The 18,890-nt window shown below is 38.8% G+C and overlaps 5 protein-coding genes across 5 annotated transcripts; 4 read left to right on the plus strand and 1 right to left on the minus strand.

Moving 5' to 3' along the window:
- Positions 1-1,075: 1,075 nt before the first annotated feature.
- On the minus strand, positions 1,076-2,828 carry LOC6562754. Its single transcript, XM_001988635.3, is given in 2 exon segments — positions 1,076-1,771; positions 1,773-2,828. Coding segments are annotated over 2 exon segments (1,611 nt in total). The 5' UTR covers positions 2,808-2,828; the 3' UTR covers positions 1,076-1,195.
- Positions 2,829-6,217: 3,389 nt separating this feature from the next.
- LOC6570464 lies at positions 6,218-6,875 on the plus strand. Its single transcript, XM_001996657.3, has one exon. It carries the CDS (start codon positions 6,341-6,343, stop codon positions 6,776-6,778), a length of 438 nt encoding a protein of 145 aa, XP_001996693.2. The 5' UTR covers positions 6,218-6,340; the 3' UTR covers positions 6,779-6,875.
- A 2,601-nt stretch (positions 6,876-9,476) lies between these two features.
- On the plus strand, positions 9,477-11,899 carry LOC6570463 (mitochondrial sodium/calcium exchanger protein). Its single transcript, XM_032742136.2, has 7 exons — positions 9,477-9,638; positions 9,696-9,913; positions 9,976-10,382; positions 10,441-10,791; positions 11,005-11,367; positions 11,420-11,487; positions 11,538-11,899. Exons 1-7 carry the CDS (start codon positions 9,546-9,548, stop codon positions 11,784-11,786), a joined length of 1,749 nt encoding a protein of 582 aa, XP_032598027.2. The 5' UTR covers positions 9,477-9,545; the 3' UTR covers positions 11,787-11,899.
- A 44-nt stretch (positions 11,900-11,943) lies between these two features.
- On the plus strand, positions 11,944-13,915 carry LOC116805341. The gene has a single exon (XM_032736647.2). It carries the CDS (start codon positions 12,024-12,026, stop codon positions 13,854-13,856), a length of 1,833 nt encoding a protein of 610 aa, XP_032592538.2. The 5' UTR covers positions 11,944-12,023; the 3' UTR covers positions 13,857-13,915.
- Positions 13,916-14,144: 229 nt separating this feature from the next.
- Positions 14,145-16,069, plus strand: LOC6570462. The gene has a single exon (XM_001996655.3). The coding sequence runs from the start codon at positions 14,299-14,301 to the stop codon at positions 16,042-16,044; it is 1,746 nt and encodes a 581-aa protein (XP_001996691.2). The 5' UTR covers positions 14,145-14,298; the 3' UTR covers positions 16,045-16,069.
- The last annotated feature ends 2,821 nt before the right edge of the window (positions 16,070-18,890 follow it).

Genomic DNA, 18,890 nt, shown 5'->3' on the forward strand with positions numbered 1-18,890 from the left:
ACAGTTTAAAGTTGATTTTCATTTAATTAAAAATATTCTGAAAACTATGCAAATATTTTTTAACAAGCGAATATTTAAAGTATTTTTTGTTAATAATGTTTTATTCATTTATTATATATGTAGGGTATTTTATAGTCGGTCTACAGGGAGTACCAAATTCTAAGTTATTTTTGTTGATTTTTTCATTGACCATAGCAGACCAAAATTTGGAGCTGCATACGGCGACAACAAATGCAACCAACGGATTGTGTCCGTGAAAGGGCTGCCAGCGAAAGGGAGGGGAGTCGTTGAGCAGGAGTTGGGGACCTGGTCTATTAAAGCAACTTAACGAGCCAACAAATTACTACACGTCATAAAAGCAAATCACAAAAAATATGCAGAGAACACGGCCACTGCTTTTGCTAAAAATAAAACGTGAATCGGAGCAATGAATACTCTGGCGCTGGAGCTGGCGCTGGATGAGTATACTCATGAGTGCCGCCGCATGATTTAGGGGAGCAGCTGTGTTGGCGGCTTTACCTGGATGCATCATGCCAATTTATGCGTCCCGAGTAGATCGGGACATAAATGTTGCGGTTGGTTTTAATAACTAAAACTGGGCTAAAGTGGGGGAAATGGGGGCAATAAAAGTGCATATAATCAAATGAATGAATCAATTCTGACTTGTCAGCGAACCATTTTCAAGTGGTTACAATTCTTAAAAATGTAAACTAAATGTATAATTATAAAATACAAAATTCTAACAACTAAATTCTATGAGAAAACAGAACAAAAATATTTCGAATGCACATTTGAATCTGAGACTTCAAATTTGGAATATAATTTATCGTTAACATAAGTTGATTTAAGGCTGCTGGCTATTTATAAATTAAATCAAAAAAGAGTAATTTTAAATGCTTTAATAATGTAAATATTTAAACTTTTAAATTAAAAAGTCTTAGCTGCTACTCTTCTTTAAAATAAGTTGGATTAATGTTTTGACAATAAAAAGTAAGCTTTACATAAAATAAATAAAAATGATTCCAAAAACATGAATTTTTCTATAACTAAGCATGTAATTAAATATGCTCTTTAATCTAATATAAACTTATATTTATTTCGGCTCACTTTTGTGACATATTCTATGGGTTTAGGATCAATTTCGATTGGTTTCTCCAACACAATTGCGAAGGGATTAACTTCAGACGGAGACAGCTCAATTTGGCCAGCGGAATCTTGTATGTGCTTCATCAATTTTGTACTTGGCCTGGACTGGCTGGTGGGGATTTGTAATTAAATTTGGCTTATTGCTGGAGACAGCGCTGCCATCTCTGTCACTGTAAATGGTGCGAACGGAGCTGCGTTTTCGAGCAGCATCCAATTGTTGCTCCACCGAAGCTCGTCTATATCGATGAATCGGAGTGTGACTGACCACATCGCCGCTCTGGGTCATTCGCAAGGGTCGCGGATGGCGACGAATCCACGTCCAGGGCTTGGAGCGATTGAAGGGTTCGTGGGCGAGAATCGGCACCTGTGCCCCATAGTACAGGTGCGACTTGTTGGCGGACAAGTCGAGGTGATTCTTCATACCCGGCGACACTCTGCGTCCCGTTGCCGTTTCATGATACTGATGCGATATTGTCCGTGCCCCATGATACAGATGCGAGTTCATCTTCCACTTTTTGCCGGGTGGCTGCATGTGGCTCCTTACACCCGGCGACATACCTCGATCCGCATCTGGCATGGCCTTTGCATTCGCTTCGTTTACTTGTACCTCATTTAGATCAAGTTTCCCGCATCGCATTGGCCAAGTCGCTGGGGTCGCGTCCAATGCCAACTTTGGTATTAACGTTTCTGATCAAGTGCCTCAGATGAATGCCACTCCGTCGTCCTTGGCCCACGTCACCCAATGACTTGCTGTATGCGGCATAATTGCCGTAGAATCGATTATTGAACTTATCGACGTGACTCAGTTCTTTGGGGTATTTAGAAAGCCAGAGATTGGCATCAGCAGCACCCAGATCTTGGGCCAGTGCATTGCTCCTTTTGTTGGCTATGAAGGGATTTCGACTGTAGCCAAGATCTTCGGAGTTGGGAGCAAATGGTGCCGCAAAATTCTTTTTCACATCGAACAATGTATCGAAGCCGTCGAGACGATAATTCGCGTATAGCCTGTAACGACGTCTGCGTCCATTTTGCCGGGCCAGCGAATCCTCGCCGATGCCCGCCCGATGCGCCAGCCTCTCTCCTCTGGATTGTGTGTTCTGCTGGCCAAAGAGTTTGCCGTGTGCCGCATTAGCCGACTCCTTGAGTTCCTTGCCTGCCTTCAGCACCGATTGCAGAATGGTCAATAGCTGGAGCAACGATTCCGGATGATAAGGATTACGCAAGTTGCCACTGCCATCGAAGATGCTGCAATAAGTGTCGCAAATATCCAAGTCGGACAGCGGCACTCGACACCTGCTCGACAGTTGTTGTCGTCCTTGTGGCCTCAGCACCTGGCCAAAGTTCTGCAGACTCAGCGTGTACAGGAAATCGGAGACGATATCCGCCTGGATGTCCAGAACTCTGGCCAGGGCCATTATAATATTTCTGTTCGTTCGGTGCCAACGTAGCTTGAGGGAACTCTCGGTGCAATCACATCTGAATTTATTCGCCGTATCGAGGCCATATCGGCGCTGCCAGTCGATCTTCCTGGTGGCATTATTCAGGCACCTGTTGGCGCCATTCTTCTGCCTCGTGGGGCAAATGCGTCCGCAGCGGCTGCCCAGCTGCTGGATGCATCTGCCCAGTTTGGCAGAGATTGCGCTGTTCAACTTCCAATTCATTTCACAATTCTGCTGCGAGAAACCAAGTCTCGAAATATTTGCCTGACATTTCTATTATCGAAATCACATTCTGTCAATTGTACAACTTTAAACCAAATATTCTATCAATATTTAATTATTTTTTATTGTATTTAAAAATCATTTAAGCTTGCAATTTATTGAAACTTTTCAGAAATTTAATAATAATATATATTTTATTGGCTTCTTGATCTTTTTCCTTGAGCTTTTCTGGCATTTGACATATAAAAAATTATCAGTTTCAGTATGGAAATAGAAATTTTTTAACGAAGTATTAAAAATGAGTGGAAAATTGCCTTCCAAGTCTTATCTAGATTTTAATAATATATATTTGCTAAAATATTTTGTACTATTTTAGTTTAAAAAATTGAATACAAGCAATTTGAAGTTGAAACCCCATTTTTTGTATGCAAATCAAATATTATCGAGTTAACGGTTGAAAATTGTCAAAAGACTCAAAAAGAAAACTGTGAAGACAACTGAAAAATAAACGTCAAGCGAAAAGAAGAATGCAAAAATAAAACATGTCAACTTGGTTTGCAGTAGCTACAACAACAACAACAACAACAATTAACGCACACAACAAGACAAAGCAAAGCAACAAAAAAAAGAGCAGAAAAAAAAACACAAAAAGAAAAGAAGAAAAAACATAACAACTAGCACAGCTCATTGGGTACATAAGCGAGATAGCACGAGGCGCTGCTCAGGCAAGAGTGAGCGGCGCACTGACAGACCAAAGGGGAAAGCAAAACAAGACAAAAATAAAAAATAAAAGAGGCAAAAGCGACAACAGCGATGAGTGAGCGCGAGAGAGCATAAGGGAGAGCACCTATTCTGCTAGCAGGGGTAATGCGCTGGGGAAGTGCGGAACGTGCTGGCAATGGAACAGCGCAGCGTCTGCAAGAGGGGAAAGAGAGCAAATGCCAATTGGCATACGCTCTCGTTCTCATCAGAATGACAGCACCAGCTGCTGCACAACGCTCACCAATAAGAGAGAGAGAGAGAGAATTGTTTTTATTGCCGCTCTGCTGAGCGTCTCTCACTGTCCGCTGCTCCAACACAAGCAAATGAGCACACAAACACACACACACACACTCACACACACACACATGTTGGCGCTGCATGTGCAAACTTTTGCCGGCAAACGCCAGCAGCGACGCCAGCGGCAGCAGCGCTGACGACTGCGACGTTGGCCTCCAACCTCAATATTTAAATTACCAAAACGAATCCCAAATCGCTTCAGCTAAAATTAAAATCGTAATAAGCAATGCTATTTAATTATTTAAAAAATAATTATCCGACTTATTTAATTATAATTATATTTTAAGTTTTTGCTGCAAATTATAAACACTATTTAAAAAGTGTCTTAAAATGTGAATCAGAAAGATTTTCGCTTCTGAGACTCTTTTAATTGGTTTCATGGGTGGCACTTATTGGACTTATAACTCTCATATCGAGTCTGATTAGAACTTCCACTTATACTGAGTGTGTGTCGTATTAGTCTTCTATGTGTTCTGATTGGACATCTGCCATTCCACTTGGGCTCATTCTCTATTAAAATTCCATTTCCCCGCATCTCTTTTCTATCGATAAAGCAAAAAACATATTTATTTTATTTCTTTAATATTAAATGAATGCAATTTGACAACAATTAATTTACGCGTTTATGATTTAATTGTGAAAATAATGTGATTTGGGATTTCACATTTGCAAAAGAAACAAAAAAAAATTGTTAAATCTGCATAAAATTTAATTAAATTTGCTTTAATAATAATATGTAAAGATTATTTATTTTTTTATGGCATCTGTCATCTTTCATAATTGCCTCATTAGTTCTCCTTGAAGGCTATCAGAAGTTAGAAAATATCATTGAACCCATATTAATATCCACATTAAATGATTTTACTTCATAAATTTGGCTTGAGGAAATTCTTTTGATTTTCTTCTGACAGCTATTCCGTCTTAGTTTGCCCACAGCTGATTTTCGCTTTTCGCTGGAATCTTCAAAATATGTTTTTTGGGGTCAATTATATGTTGGAGCAACTTTTGAACGCTTTGTATACAAATTTGAAGCGATAAAGTATGTTCAAATAGCTTACCCAATTATTGACGTATTCAGAGAATCAAAAACTATAAATAATCGATAGATCTCAGACCCTGTTTCGAATAGCTCATCTGATTTTATCAGCTAGCGAAACGAAATGGACTTTGATCTGAGATACTAACAGCTCGGTTGAGTTCAAAATTATGATTCGCTGATGATTAAAACTTGTTCAGCTTTGTGCGGCGACTATATCGCAATATCTGATCCATCAGGTCGCACCTGAGTTCAATAGAGTTGGCGTGTTCAAAGAGCGCCGCTAAAAGCAAGCACAAACAAATAAACAAATTAGTGGGAGTCTATATATAAATACACACACACACACACACACACACACACACACACAAATAAATAAATACATAAATCAATAGTTAATATTATAATTGAGAGGCATCAACAGGTTCGTCAACAACAACAACAACAACAACAATAATAAGAACTTCACCCGTTTGAAGTCGATCCACGGATGCGATTGTTCGCTGGCCGCCTTTAATCTTTGGCCTACGAAATGGGCCCCAAAATGGGCCCCGAGTGAAAGATACTTCCGTGTCGGCAGCTTTGTGCCACTGTGTGGGTGGCAACCACTTCGTGGCGCCCACTGCTCTCACCCATAGATACATATATGCATATTTATAAGTACGTCTAAATATTTTTACACACGGAGAAAAAGTTTAGATGACACAATTGCGTATTTAACTGTAATTAAAATAGTAATAATAAAAACATATTTTCAATTAATGTGTGTAATATTCAATTTAATTTATCATTATTTATGTTTCAGTGTATGTTCATCTCAATATTTCGAATTTCACTTTAATCTTTATTTGTTTTAATTTTAATTTAAAATTTATATAATTTAATTTTATGCTTTCACTTTTTAACACTTGTCAACTGTTTTTAATCCACATTAAATAAATAAAAAAAAATGTAAAAGTTTTTTCTTTTCGTGTACATATTTATAAGTGCAATTTTTAATATTTTATTGACCCACCCCTCACTCGACAATGGGTGGGAAGAATGCTTTGAACTTGTACCATTTGATGCAATTTATGTACAGTCAAAATCGGATCGTAAATTGACTAAAATTATGCGTAAATAAAGAAGCCCCAAAGAACGGAAGACAACGTTTGATCTTGCCGATCATTCGGGATGCGGGATACGTGTGTGTTTCGATATGTCTTCAATCATGTTTGGAATTCTGCTTTTTCCCAAAAATCGAATCAGTTGAAAGAATTACATGTCAAGATTCGTTTACAGTAAGTATTGCAATATATATACACAATACATTAAATCGTCATCAATCGTGCATAACGAAAAGGATTGCGAAGGGAGGATTGAGAGGCGTGCAAAGATCCGGGAATAAAAGAATTAAACAATTTGCGAAACTAACAAAAAAGTACATAAAAAATAGAGGATGGATTTGGGAACTCCTACGTGGATTGTCGTCAGTGGCTATCAAATGGATTGCGCCTATTTGGTATATCATTTCTTTTACGATATCGGTCATGTGGTCAAAAGTTATTCGGCCACAAATTTAATGTATCTCAAGTATTTGTGCCCGAGGGACTTTAAGATGGCACTCAGCTACGATAAACAGAGGATTGGATATGGCGGCGATATACTCGTACGCGTTAAGCCCGAGAATCCTTTTCTCGAGACCAGAATCGAAACAGTTATTGAGCAAAGGGATCAGATCGTTGACATTGTCGGGGAGTTGATCGATCACCAAATGCCGAGAAGTATTATCGATATCGATGTGGCAAGGACAATGGAATACAACCGACCAATAGTTGCCAAGATGACATTCTTCCAATGGCTGAAGCGTAAAATATCATATGTATTTTACTTGTAACTTAAAAATATTTATTTTCTGTTTTATTATTGTTACGTAGTTGAAATTTGAAAGAGTGATGAGATTTAACGGTCCACAAGAAAGGGATTGAAATGAATTGTGCACATTTTGAGTACTTTATTTATAGAGAAAAGTCTTTATTTTACTTTACAGACTCTCTTAAGAATAAAATGTATTTCAACTTGATATAAATGAAAGTTCTTCTGGAACCATTTGCATAGAAAACTGCTTTCAATATATTTAAATTAGAAGCCTCCCTCGGTCATTATAATGTCGATGGCAATAAAATTGAACTCGCATTGTTCGAGATACTATTTGCATGATAGCGACATTATAGAATTTTTAATTACAATAAATCAATTTAAATAAAATGTAATTTTTCAATTTTATCAAATTGTCATTATGCGTAATTAATTCCTATGCACAAATGCATTTTACTGCGCCACATTAGGGTGCCTCACACCACACCCTTCTCGCCCAACTCCCTCGCACCCTGGTGGCGCCATCTAGCGTCGACGTCGACCAAACAATTGTGCTGTGCTAACTTTTAGCGATTGTCGAAGCGATTACGATGCCGCAGCTGAGGGGCCTGAAGGGGCTGGCGGGGAGTGGCGAGTGGTTGAAATAATCGGACATTTGTTTTGTCAAAAATAATGCTGCTTAATTATTATATTTGTAATTTATTTGCGCCAACGCTTATCAGATCCAAATGCTAAAAAGTATGCATGCTGCTTTAATCCTACATTAATCCCGCACAAAATGCATCAGCAACAACAACACAAACAACAAGCAACAACAAAAACAACAACAAAAACCAACAGCAACAACAACAACGGCAACAGTCTAAAATAGAAATGACAGTAACAAACAACAAAAGCAATTCAAATGCAGCGCATAGAATGCATAATTAATTTTTATTTTGATGACAACGTCAACGCAACCCAATATAAACCAACATCAACATAATATAACCCCGCAGATCCCAGCCAACCCCACAAACACAACCCCATTAAACATATCCCGCAGTGCGTTTGGCGTTGCCAGGTTGCGAATGAGCCGCAATTATTTTGAATTGCATAACACTGGCAGCATTGCCTGCAACTGACTCAACAAAGCCACACATCCAAATGGACAACACACCAATCAATATGTGGCCAAAAAAAAAATAAATGCATTATGGCCCATATCCAAATAAGTTGAACCCTCTTCCTATAATCTGATGAGACAAAGAATGCTAAGAATCCTTTGTGATATGTCCTGATATGGCTAGAAAATCGATATAATAGATAATCGCAATTATTTCGCAAAAATATCAGAACTATTTTCAGAATTTCCGAAAGGATTTGCTTTAAAAACAACGATTAGCTTATCAACTATTTAGAAATATATTCTATGATTAAGAAATATATTTTTGAAAAATATAAAAAAAAATTCTTTCTAATTTTAAGTAATTAATTCGGATATATAGAAATTATTTTAGAAACACGAAGTTTTTCTAGGCAGATTCAGCACAATTTTGCTAAATTTTAATTTAATTTTTTCGGAGATTTTTACTGATTAGAATTGCATTAGATACTTTAACTAATTTTACCCACACTGGGCACTTCAACGGAAATACATATGTCAGTATGTATATACATATATATCTATAGAAATACACATACATACTTATGTATATGTGTATGTGTATGTGGATGCCTGCCAGTTTGGCTTGAAACGCAAATTAACCTCATTTGAGAAAACAAAGCAAATGGCGGTAAAATGGATAATTTGTTAAATAAATTGTGCGATTTTTATGAAAGCATTAAATATTTGTTTTTGTCAGCATTTTGGCAATTGCTGTTGCAGTTGTAAACTGGTTATTTGCATTCGATAAATAACATCAAATTAAAATTCTTTTGTTGTCTTTTCATAGTTTAGCATTTTTTTTTTTTTTTTGGTTTTTCTGTGGATAGATTTGCGTTAACAGATACAAATCCGTTTAATTGTATTTTTTTTTTTTTTTTTTTGGTATTTAGTTGTTGTTTTTGTGAAAATTGTGTTTAATTTTTATGGCCAGCATATTTGGTTTTCTAGGCCCCCACATTACACGTCTGTCGCCAATTACTGAAGCCTTGCCCCTCCTTAACTGTATCCCCCCTTGGACGCTGATGTGCAGTTGCAAATCCTCTGAAATTATTGCGTTCATTAAATTTTAAACAAAGGTGATTAGATTTTATAATTCGAATAGAAGCACACACAGATACACACACACACACACACACACACACACACCCATAAAAATGGCGTACAGTTGTGCTCATTATTTATTTAGAACAATTGCAAAAAGTATTTAATAATTTGGCATTGTATTTCGAGTTGTTCCCTTATTTATTTTCACAATTGTTAGCATTATGCATTTTATTTGTCATATCGAAATGTGGGATCAACAATTGTTCGTTTGTTTGCAAAATTAATTTATTATTTTCGCTCATTTTTCCAAATTCCTATTCTTTTTATATGTCAATTTTAATTAATTTTTACCCCATATCCGATATACAAATAGATTTATTTGGTATATGCCATACTCAAATGCAAATAGGCAAATTCATATCAAAACCTTTGCGTTCGCATTCGTATTTAATTATTTAATACCACATTATAATTTTAGTTACGGATATCAGTAGAAATTATCACTAGATATATCCTTATCACTTTCCCAGTTTGGGAGTATAGTAAGCAATGTTTCAAATATTTACTTATTTTCTGTAAAAAGTTTGTGCTTAGAATGAATTCTGAGCTATTCGAGAACTTTAATACGACAAATCAAACATCGCCTCACTATGAAAGGCATCTGAACTTTGCCAAACCATTGGCGAAGGTAAGTGTGAACCAATACAAATATTAACCAATTGCATAAAGCTGGGAACGCTTACAGGAGCTATGTGAAAGAATCTCGCTGCTGGAGTCGAGTGAACGCTGTGATTATGCCAGCAATAGTGAGTCGTGTCAGGATCGGGTGTTCCTCTTGAACTACAACAGTTACTTTTACTGTGTGTGCGATGATAATGCTCTATCCCGAACTATGTGCATTATAATGCTGCTTGTCGAGAGTGCTCTGATATTTTGGATGATTTACGAAGTCACGAATCATTTGTGAGCCTATTTAAAAGAGAAATTCTTCCTCGAATCTTCATCATTTCCATTTTTCTTTTTAGCCTTATACCAGCACTAACAGGAATGTCCAAGTTGCTGAATTTGAATGAATACGTTGCTGGGGTGACTGTCATGACACTTGGCAACAATGCACCAGATATTTTTGGTGGCATTCTCGCATTGAATTCGGTATCGCGTCACAATTATTCGGACACGATGGCCAAGAATCTATTCGTGAGTACAGTTATATCATCCATAGTGATGTGGGTAACACCCTTTGCCATCGATGGCACCTTCTTTCTGCGCGACGTCGGCTTCGTGCTACTCTATGTGAGCTATGTGGACTTTACCATTAAGATGTGCAAGGGATTCGTTACATATATCTGGGCCGTGTCCATGGCACTCGTATGTCCCATTTACATAATAGTTATCCTTATCGATGTGTATCTGCAATATCGCAAGGATAAACGTGAGTCTAACTCTAAGCACACAAGTTGCCCAGTCCAATCAGTGTTTTTTCTTCGTAGAATGGCGGAGGGAGTCCAGATCCACCGAGGAGATGAATCAGTTTGATACGCTGAACTCGCCATTCGATTCGATCAAGACGCAGACGACCATTGATTCTCGATATGCCGATCAGTCGCCCAACAAGTTTCTATTTAGGCAATTCTTCAGTGTCTTCGACACTTTGGACAGGAATAGCTTCAACAGCAAGTGGACCATCCGTAAACTCTGGGCACTGGTTAAAGTGCCGCTCCTGTTCTGTCTGCGCTTTATGATACCACAAATGAACTTCCATGATGTCTCATACTCGTGGTCGAAGCTACTGTGCTGTATCCAGATTACCACAACGCCCAACCTAATTATCTTTATGTTTCGTAAGTAACTCCCAACAACTGATCAATCTCTAAGATATTACATACACTCTGAGAAAATATCGTCTTGATGAAGTCGCCCTAAAAACTAGAAAATGTTTCTTGTTTTAAGAATTACGAAAAATATACGAAGCAAATTCAATTATCTAGTTAATTATAAAATTTTTAATTCTGATTTTACATCCATTATGCAATCTATAATCTCTTCACCCGCAGTTGCTGGCTATGTGGACTTGTGTATCTGGACTGTGCCGACGGTTGCATTGTCAACTGTATGTTTTTTACCAATCTCAATTTTAGCATTTCGACATTCCCGCACCGACGGGGTGCCCAAGTGGTATCCTTACATATCGATCATAACATTCATAGTCTGTGCTTTTGTCCTCTATGCGACGACCGCAGAGCTGATCGCCTTGATGGAAACTGTGGGCATTGTACTCCGTTGCAGTCACACATTCATCGGGTGCACCGTCTTCACTTGGGGCTATGGCTGGGCGGAGCTGACTGCGAATGTGGGCATGGCACGGAAGGGATTTCCACGCATGGCATTTTCCGCTTGCTTTGGTGTCATCATACTCTGTGAGTCCAACAAATATTGTATCTATTCAAAGTAGTTCATTTTCAATTGCAGCCATCTTTACGTCCATTTGCATTCCGATTTTGTATAGTGTTGTTGCCTCAGAGACGGGTTATGTTCGTGTAAGTTATCGATGTCTTCAAAGCGATTGTGTATTACTTTATATATTTAGATTTCTGAGGGAACTGTTGGCGAGACGACCTCAATTATACTCATTATATCGCTCATTATGTTCATTTTATATGGCATTACCACCAATTTTATGTTACGTCGATCCGGTGGACTGATGGGCATAACTATGTATGTGCTGTATCTCATCCTCTCCATCTCCAGTGAGTTCGAATTTATCCATGCTTTCGGTACGGACCACAGACTGGATCGTAGTCATTTCGACGAATACTTCTTGGTAACACTGAATTGAGTTTCCTCGAAGCGAAGTTCACTTTGAAATTTCAATTGGCTTTTGCAGCGTCACAGAAAAACATTGAAAACGATTTCTTGAATAAATAACTTGGCCAGTTGCTCATATTTTGTTTATCCGCTTTTCATTTTCTGGACACATAAAATGAAACGAATTGAAAAATCTGGTTTGGACTACAAACAATATCGTCGCATTTTCTTGACAGCCATTCTGTTCTGTGTATCGCTGTACTACATTATGAGCACCCTGGTGCCGTATGGTGACCTGGTCGAGAATGAAATCAGAGTGGGCTACTTTGTCAACACCTCGGGCTGTCGCATGATGGCTCTGCGTCCATTGCCACCGGAATCTCGAACCTACTTGCGACGACTGGAGGCCAAGCAATGCACTAAGCCCCAACTATTTCGAGCTGTAACGGAACGGGGCAAGAACTATCTAAAGCTGACTATGTCAGAAGGCGAAATCCTTAGTGTCTTCAGGGTGGAAAGCATTAACCACGTCCAATGTAAATACGTGCTGATCGAGCGATATAATGACTTTCAGAACATACCAAATGCCACAGAAATGTTCTTTCTGAGCCAGCAAGCACAACAAATCAAAGTCGGGGAAGGCGGCCAGATATTGAGAATCCAATGCCATGGAGCAAACAATGAGACGGTTTACCATGATGTTCACTTCTTTTTACCGCCACCAACTCCTCTGCCTAATGAAGCTGCCTCTTCAGCTTCAGATGCAGACAGTCTATCCGTGATGATAATGGGCATCGATTCCATTTCACACATGCACTTTATACGATCGATGCCATTGCTGAGTGGTTACGTGGGCAGTTTGCCCCATGTTGAGTTTTGGGGCTACAATCGCGTGGGGCGCAACACTTACCCCAATCTGGTTCCACTCTTCAGTGGACTAAATGAGGACGAGCTGCAGTCCGATTGCTGTGATGGCCAAAGCAACTACGATGAATGCGATTTTCTCTGGAATCGTTTCAAGGATGTTGGCTATAACACGAGCTACGGCGAAGACACCCGCGTCGGTGGCACATTCAACTACGGCAAATCGGGTTTCGATCGACAACCAACGGACTTTTACCTGCGACCCGTCATGCTGGAAATAGATCAGCACACTCGCTACAGTATTGATCGACGCGACGAAATTCATTGCACGGCAAGTCGCAAGTATGCAGAAATTCTGTACGAGTTCATCTACAAGCTGATGCCTCACATGAAGCGGGGACCTCACTTCTCGTTCTTCTGGCAGTCCCAGGGGGTTCACGATTATTTTAACTATGCCCAGTTCCTGGACGAGGAGTACTTGAATCTGTTCCGTCGCCTAGAAACCGAGGGTATCTTGAATAGTACTCTAGTACTCCTAATGTCCGATCATGGAATGCGATACGGTTCCTTCCGCAATAGTTACCAGGGAATGCTCGAGGAATCGCAGCCACTTCTGATAGCTCTGTATCCCAACTGGCTGGCGAAGGCTTATCCCTTCGCCATATCGAATCTAAGGCTAAATGCTCATCGTCTCGTTACAACATACGATTTACATGCAACTCTCAAGGATTTGACAAACTTACAACTGCTCCGTGATGGCAATATTGCACATCGAACGACTGTGCTTGAGAAACTGGGACCAAAGATACCTCGTGGCATTAGCCTCTTTCTGCCCATACCAGAGATACGAAATTGTGGATTGGCAGGCATTCCATCTTCTTACTGCCTGTGCCATACCTTGAGCCAGATACTTACCACAGATCAGAGAGCGCAGCGGGCTGCTGAATTTGTGGTGCAATCAATTAACTCAATCACAAGCGAGGAGAAGCTTTGCCAGAGATTGAGATTGAAAGAGTTGCAAGCGGCCTATCTTTTAAATCAGGACAACAATATGTATGAGTTTGAGGTGAAGGTTCGACTCCGAACGACGCCGGGCGAGGGACAATTCGAGGGAACTACGAGATTTACAGGGTATTCACTGGCACTGAACGGAGTAGTTATTCGAACCAACAAGTATGCTAATCAATCTTATTGTGTGGAAAATTACCGCATCGAAATGTATTGCTATTGCTTATAAAAAGAAGAACTAAAAAACTTGATTAAATTTAACTATTACTATTAATTAATTAATTTGACATCCCATAAATACCTGCATACATTTGAGTATTGAATATTATATTGGTAATAGTTATGAAAGGGTTATCATAAGGAGATTCTCTATTAGTAAATCAATTGCTTTCGATAGTCAACTAAATTTTTTTAGCATGCCATCATTTTTCTGTCATTTTGATTTGTTTGAATTGACAGAGTTAAAAGTTTATTTTGTCTGAGTAAATACAGCAAATATGTTAGCACAAAAGTGGAGAAACACATTCAGGAGCAAAAAATTTGGTTGGATTTGCTTGGGAGCTATACTGATCTGTGTAGTGCGATATATACAGGTTGTACTTGTTTGTTTCAAAGAAATCGATCAGGAACTTATTACGGAGGATTACTTTGTGAATACCTCAGGCTGTCGCATGCTGGCCATGAATGCATTTCCGAAAATATCACTTAAGTACCTTCGGAGAGTAGAACCCACAAAATGCAACGGAACGCAACTATTTCGTAGCGAAACCGTATCGGGAAAGAACTTTCTGATAATATCGATGTCGCAGAGGGAGATTGAGAGGAGCTACGGGGTGAAAAGCCTATCCGAAGTTAGCTGTAAATATACGAAAGTTATTCGATATAATGACCACTTCAACCGAAATACGATTAACAGAACGATTCGCTTGAGAGATCAAATGCGACTTATTAAAGTCGCTGACGGTCCCAGAATACTGCGAATCTATTGTTATGTGCGTAACAAGTTGGTCTACCACGATGTGCATATCTTTTTGCCAGCACCGGCTCTGCGAACTAAAATCCCAGGCAGTTCAAGACCAGATCGCTTATCTGTTATGATACTGGGCATCGATTCCATATCACACATGCACTTTATACGCTCGATGCCTTTGACGGCTTCCTTCATAAGGGAGCAATCACATGTTGAGTTTTGGGGCTATAATCGAGTCGGCCTCAACTCGTTTCCCAACATTGCTCCCCTGTTGAGTGGCCAGAGCGAAACGGAGCTGGAAGCTGGATGTTATCGCGATAAGTTGTATTTTGACAGATGCAGGCTACTGTGGAATCACTTCAAGGATGCGGGCTACAATACGAGCTTCGGCGAAGACAACAGCGCGATTGGCACATTCACTTATGTGAAGCAAGGTTTCCAGCATCCGCCCACCGATTTCTATTTGCGTCCCGCAATGCTGGAGATAAATACCCACACCCGCTATAGCCTCGATAAACGCAATTTGATTCATTGCAGTGCTGGTCGTCATTTTGCTGAGATCCATCATGAATTCATTCACAAGTTGCTGCCTCATTTGGAGGGCGGACGACCTCACTTTTCGTTCTTCTGGGAAACGCAAGGAGTGCACGACTACTTCAATTATGCTCAGCTGTTGGACGAAAGCTATCTAAAACTATTCCATCAACTGCAGCACAAGCATATTTTGGATACAACTCTTGTCCTGTTCAAGGCCGATCATGGTTTACGGTTCGGTTCATATCGCGGCAGTTCCCAGGGCAGGCTCGAGGAATCGCAGCCTTTTCTCATAGCTCTGTACCCCAAATGGCTGGAGAAGGCTTACCCGCTTGCTATATCGAATTTGCGGCATAATGCCAATAGTCTCGTTACAACATACGACTTACATGCTACTCTCAAGGATTTGACTAACTTAAAACTGCTCCGTGATGACAATATTGCAAATCGAACGACTGTGCTTCAGGGACTGGGACCAAAGATGCCTCGAGGCATTAGCCTCTTTCTGCCCATACCAGATGAGAGAGATTGTGATTTAGCCAGCATTCCAGCTCACTTTTGTCTATGTCGCAACTTGCATAAGATACCATCGACTGATGGTAGATCTCGTCGGGCTGCTCACTTCGTCGTGGAGAGTATCAACCTACTGATAAGGACGCATCCACTCTGCCAGAGATTGCAGTTAAGGGAGGTCCAAGAAGCGTTCATTCTTAATCGGCTCGGTGAAGAAAAGAAGTTTGAGATCATGGTTCGATTGCAGACGTATCCGGGCGAAGGACAATTTGAGGGAACTACGCGATTTACGTCGGATTCACTGGCATTAAATGGAGCTATAACCCGTATTAATCGATACGGCAACCAATCATATTGTGTGCACAATTCTCACATCGAAATGTACTGCTATTGCTTATAAAGATTTCTATACCCACTTTGGCTTAGCTCGATTAACAAGCTGATTTATTTACATTTCAAAGAAGTAGTATTTCAACGAATATATGGGAAAATGTTGTTGATATTAAAGTACACTCCTGATAACGGCAATTACAATGGATCATTTGTTAGTTTCGAAAGCGTTACAAGTTATCAACCGTTCGACTCGCTGCCAGACAGTCGACCCCTGCTCCAGTCTCGGGCTAGACCCAATTTAATTTTCATTTTCATTTCCATTCCCATTTCCAGTTTCTGCTGCGGTTCTGGTTTCGTTTCCAGTGACGGTCCCTTACCGAACCGAGTTTCACGTCATTTCAATTTGACGAACTGATAAATGTCAAATGGTTTATGACACTCGTCGCTTGCCTTTGGCTTGGATGAGGTATTTTTTTCTTTCTTGTTTTGTATACACTTGCGGTGGGTGTTTTGGATTTGTAGTACAACTTGTAACATGCGAAACCATAGGCTGACGCTGAGTAGTCTGTCTGCTTATGACAGGTATTTTGTAATAAGTTTCCAACTCTGCTAACAAAATGTGGAATGGAAGTAGACAGAGAACTGCTTGTATTATTATATGGTTGGCCTACAAATAGTTTCTTGTATTTTCCGATTAGATGATCAAACTTATTTATGAGCTTTCAGAATTCCTTGATTTTAGTTTAAGTTGTAAAATAATCCTGTGTAGGGTATTATGCCGCACGGCACGTCATATTAGATACATTTATATTTTGCCACAAGCGTAATACGTGATTTGTGTTGTTGTAGATTTCTGTTATTGTTGTCGATTTTAGTTGTTTGTTGCCTCGCTTTATGAGCTTTGTATATATTTATTGTCATCAAATGTATTTTTGTTAAAGCTTTTTGGATAGATTTCAATTTATGAGTTTGCCTCATTCGTCTCTGAGATTTTTATATACGTTATAATTTCCGATTGTCAACCATAAATATTTGTTTTGTGCCAGCTCCAATTTTTGTAAGGCAAGGAATTTGACGCACTAAAAAGTGGTTTTTGAAGTTTTTTTCAGACCACAGTCTGAGGCAATTTATGTAAATTATATGCTATTCGAAGTGAACACAATGGCTTTTAGAATAACTATTACCAAATTATATCAATCAGTTGGCGAGCATAAAGAATTATTGTGATGAAAAGATAATACAAATTTGAATGATATAATTCCAAAATATTTTACAATATTGCTTAGAAACAAGTAGCAACGCTGTATTCTAGTGAGCTCGACTATCGTTTACCCAGAGCACAGCTGTTAAATATATTCTAGTTTTATTCCAAATCTCTGTCGAAAAAAGAATGGTAATTATATCAATATGACAATGGGTTTTCGACTATATCTATTATATTTTTTATTCGATCTTGATTAAAATTGTAAAGTTAATCAACAATATGCATGTGTATATTATATATAAATTCGGGGCACCTCTTCTAGTGTCTGAGATCTGCGTGTTCATGCAGACAGACTCGGTTTTTGATTCTAATCAAAAATGTATATTCTGCTTGTTACATACAGCAAATCAAAACCATTTTTAACCCATTTCTAATGCGCTTAGGGTATACAAAGTTTATTTAGTTAAAGTTATTGGAATCAATTTATATTTACTCTTCCGTTGCACTAGCATTTTACTATGGGTATAATTTTGGGTAATTAACCTGGTTTCATGAAATTGCACCGCATAGAACGCTTTACATGAATCAAATGTAGCCGCTGCCCGCAACGGATAATTTGCGTCAAAATGTCAGTTTATTTGAAGAGGCAGTCCCCAAGTTGGCAACGATGAGAGACGTGCAATTGAATTAAAATTAAAATACACAGCACACAAAAAAAAAAATGCATTCGTTATAATTTTCAATTTATTTACGAGCAATGCACACACACACACACACACTTACAGAAGTGTGTGTGGGGGTCAGTGTTGCAACAAAAATTATAAATTTAAAAAAATAATTAAAAACCATTTGACTGGGCCGCTGTGCATGCCAGTGTCAATACCGGATTCGGATTGTCCTTGGAAAAACTCGCTTTCAATTAATGCAAAATGTCCTAAAAAGAACGAATTTTTCACTGATTGTTGGCGATTGTCAAGCAGACTCCGTTGACAGCAGCAGCAGCAGCAGCAGCGGACAAATTGAAATGAGCCCGGAACGTGATCCCAACGAGATCCGCAATTCGAATCCCATTTCCAATCGCCAAAGTATACAGCTGCTTTCAATCCTCTCTTTTTTTTATTCGTTAAATAATGGGATAAAAGTATATAAAATTAAGTAATGAACACTTTCAGCTGTTTTCAAGCTGTCACATGACATTTTAGCAGATTATTTGAAATGCCCTGCAAAACGAATGCTTGTATTATGCTTATTATTATCACGGATGGAATATGTAAAGAAAATAATTAGCACTTTTTAACATTTACTCAATAAAGTAAGTGCTTACCAAGTAATAAAAGAAGGCTATTTAATGCCTGAAAAATAATTTGTAGGCACAAATCTAAATTCGCTAAAGCTGAAATGATTTACAAAAGCATAGAGCATTCTTACTTGTAGTTAATAAATCTGTAAACACAATTTTTGTGTAAAAGTAACCTACAAACTCCACTAAATTAATTTGTTCGAATAAATAGGAAAGACTCATAGCTCTTCAAGGATTTTTCTCAAATATATAATAAAACCTCATAAACAATTTAGTATCGAGTCCTATCCAGACTTGAAGGTCTCTTCGATTTGTGTTCATCTGCCTATCTGCCTTGATTTGTTTTTCACCAAATGCTATCGATGGTTTAGTTTTGGGTCACTAGATGTCGCAGTATAAATCTCCAATT

This window comes from Drosophila grimshawi, unplaced genomic scaffold, assembly GCF_018153295.1.
Source record: "Drosophila grimshawi isolate 15287-2541.00 unplaced genomic scaffold, ASM1815329v1 contig_1377, whole genome shotgun sequence".
In the NCBI taxonomy this organism is placed as follows: domain Eukaryota; kingdom Metazoa; phylum Arthropoda; class Insecta; order Diptera; family Drosophilidae; genus Drosophila; species Drosophila grimshawi.

Excerpts from the sequence above, each read along its gene's own strand:
- LOC6570464 (XM_001996657.3), top strand. The coding sequence starts at position 6,341 with ATGGATTTGGGAACTCCTACGTGGATTGTCGTCAGTGGCTATCAAATG.
- LOC6570463 (XM_032742136.2), top strand. The coding sequence starts at position 9,546 with ATGAATTCTGAGCTATTCGAGAACTTTAATACGACAAATCAAACATCG. Across the intron at positions 9,914-9,975 it reads TACGAAGTCACGAATCATTT|CCTTATACCAGCACTAACAG; the intron begins GTGAGCCTATTT and ends TTTTCTTTTTAG. Across the intron at positions 10,792-11,004 it reads CCTAATTATCTTTATGTTTC|TTGCTGGCTATGTGGACTTG; the intron begins GTAAGTAACTCC and ends CTTCACCCGCAG.
- LOC116805341 (XM_032736647.2), top strand. The coding sequence starts at position 12,024 with ATGAGCACCCTGGTGCCGTATGGTGACCTGGTCGAGAATGAAATCAGA.
- LOC6570462 (XM_001996655.3), top strand. The coding sequence starts at position 14,299 with ATGCTGGCCATGAATGCATTTCCGAAAATATCACTTAAGTACCTTCGG.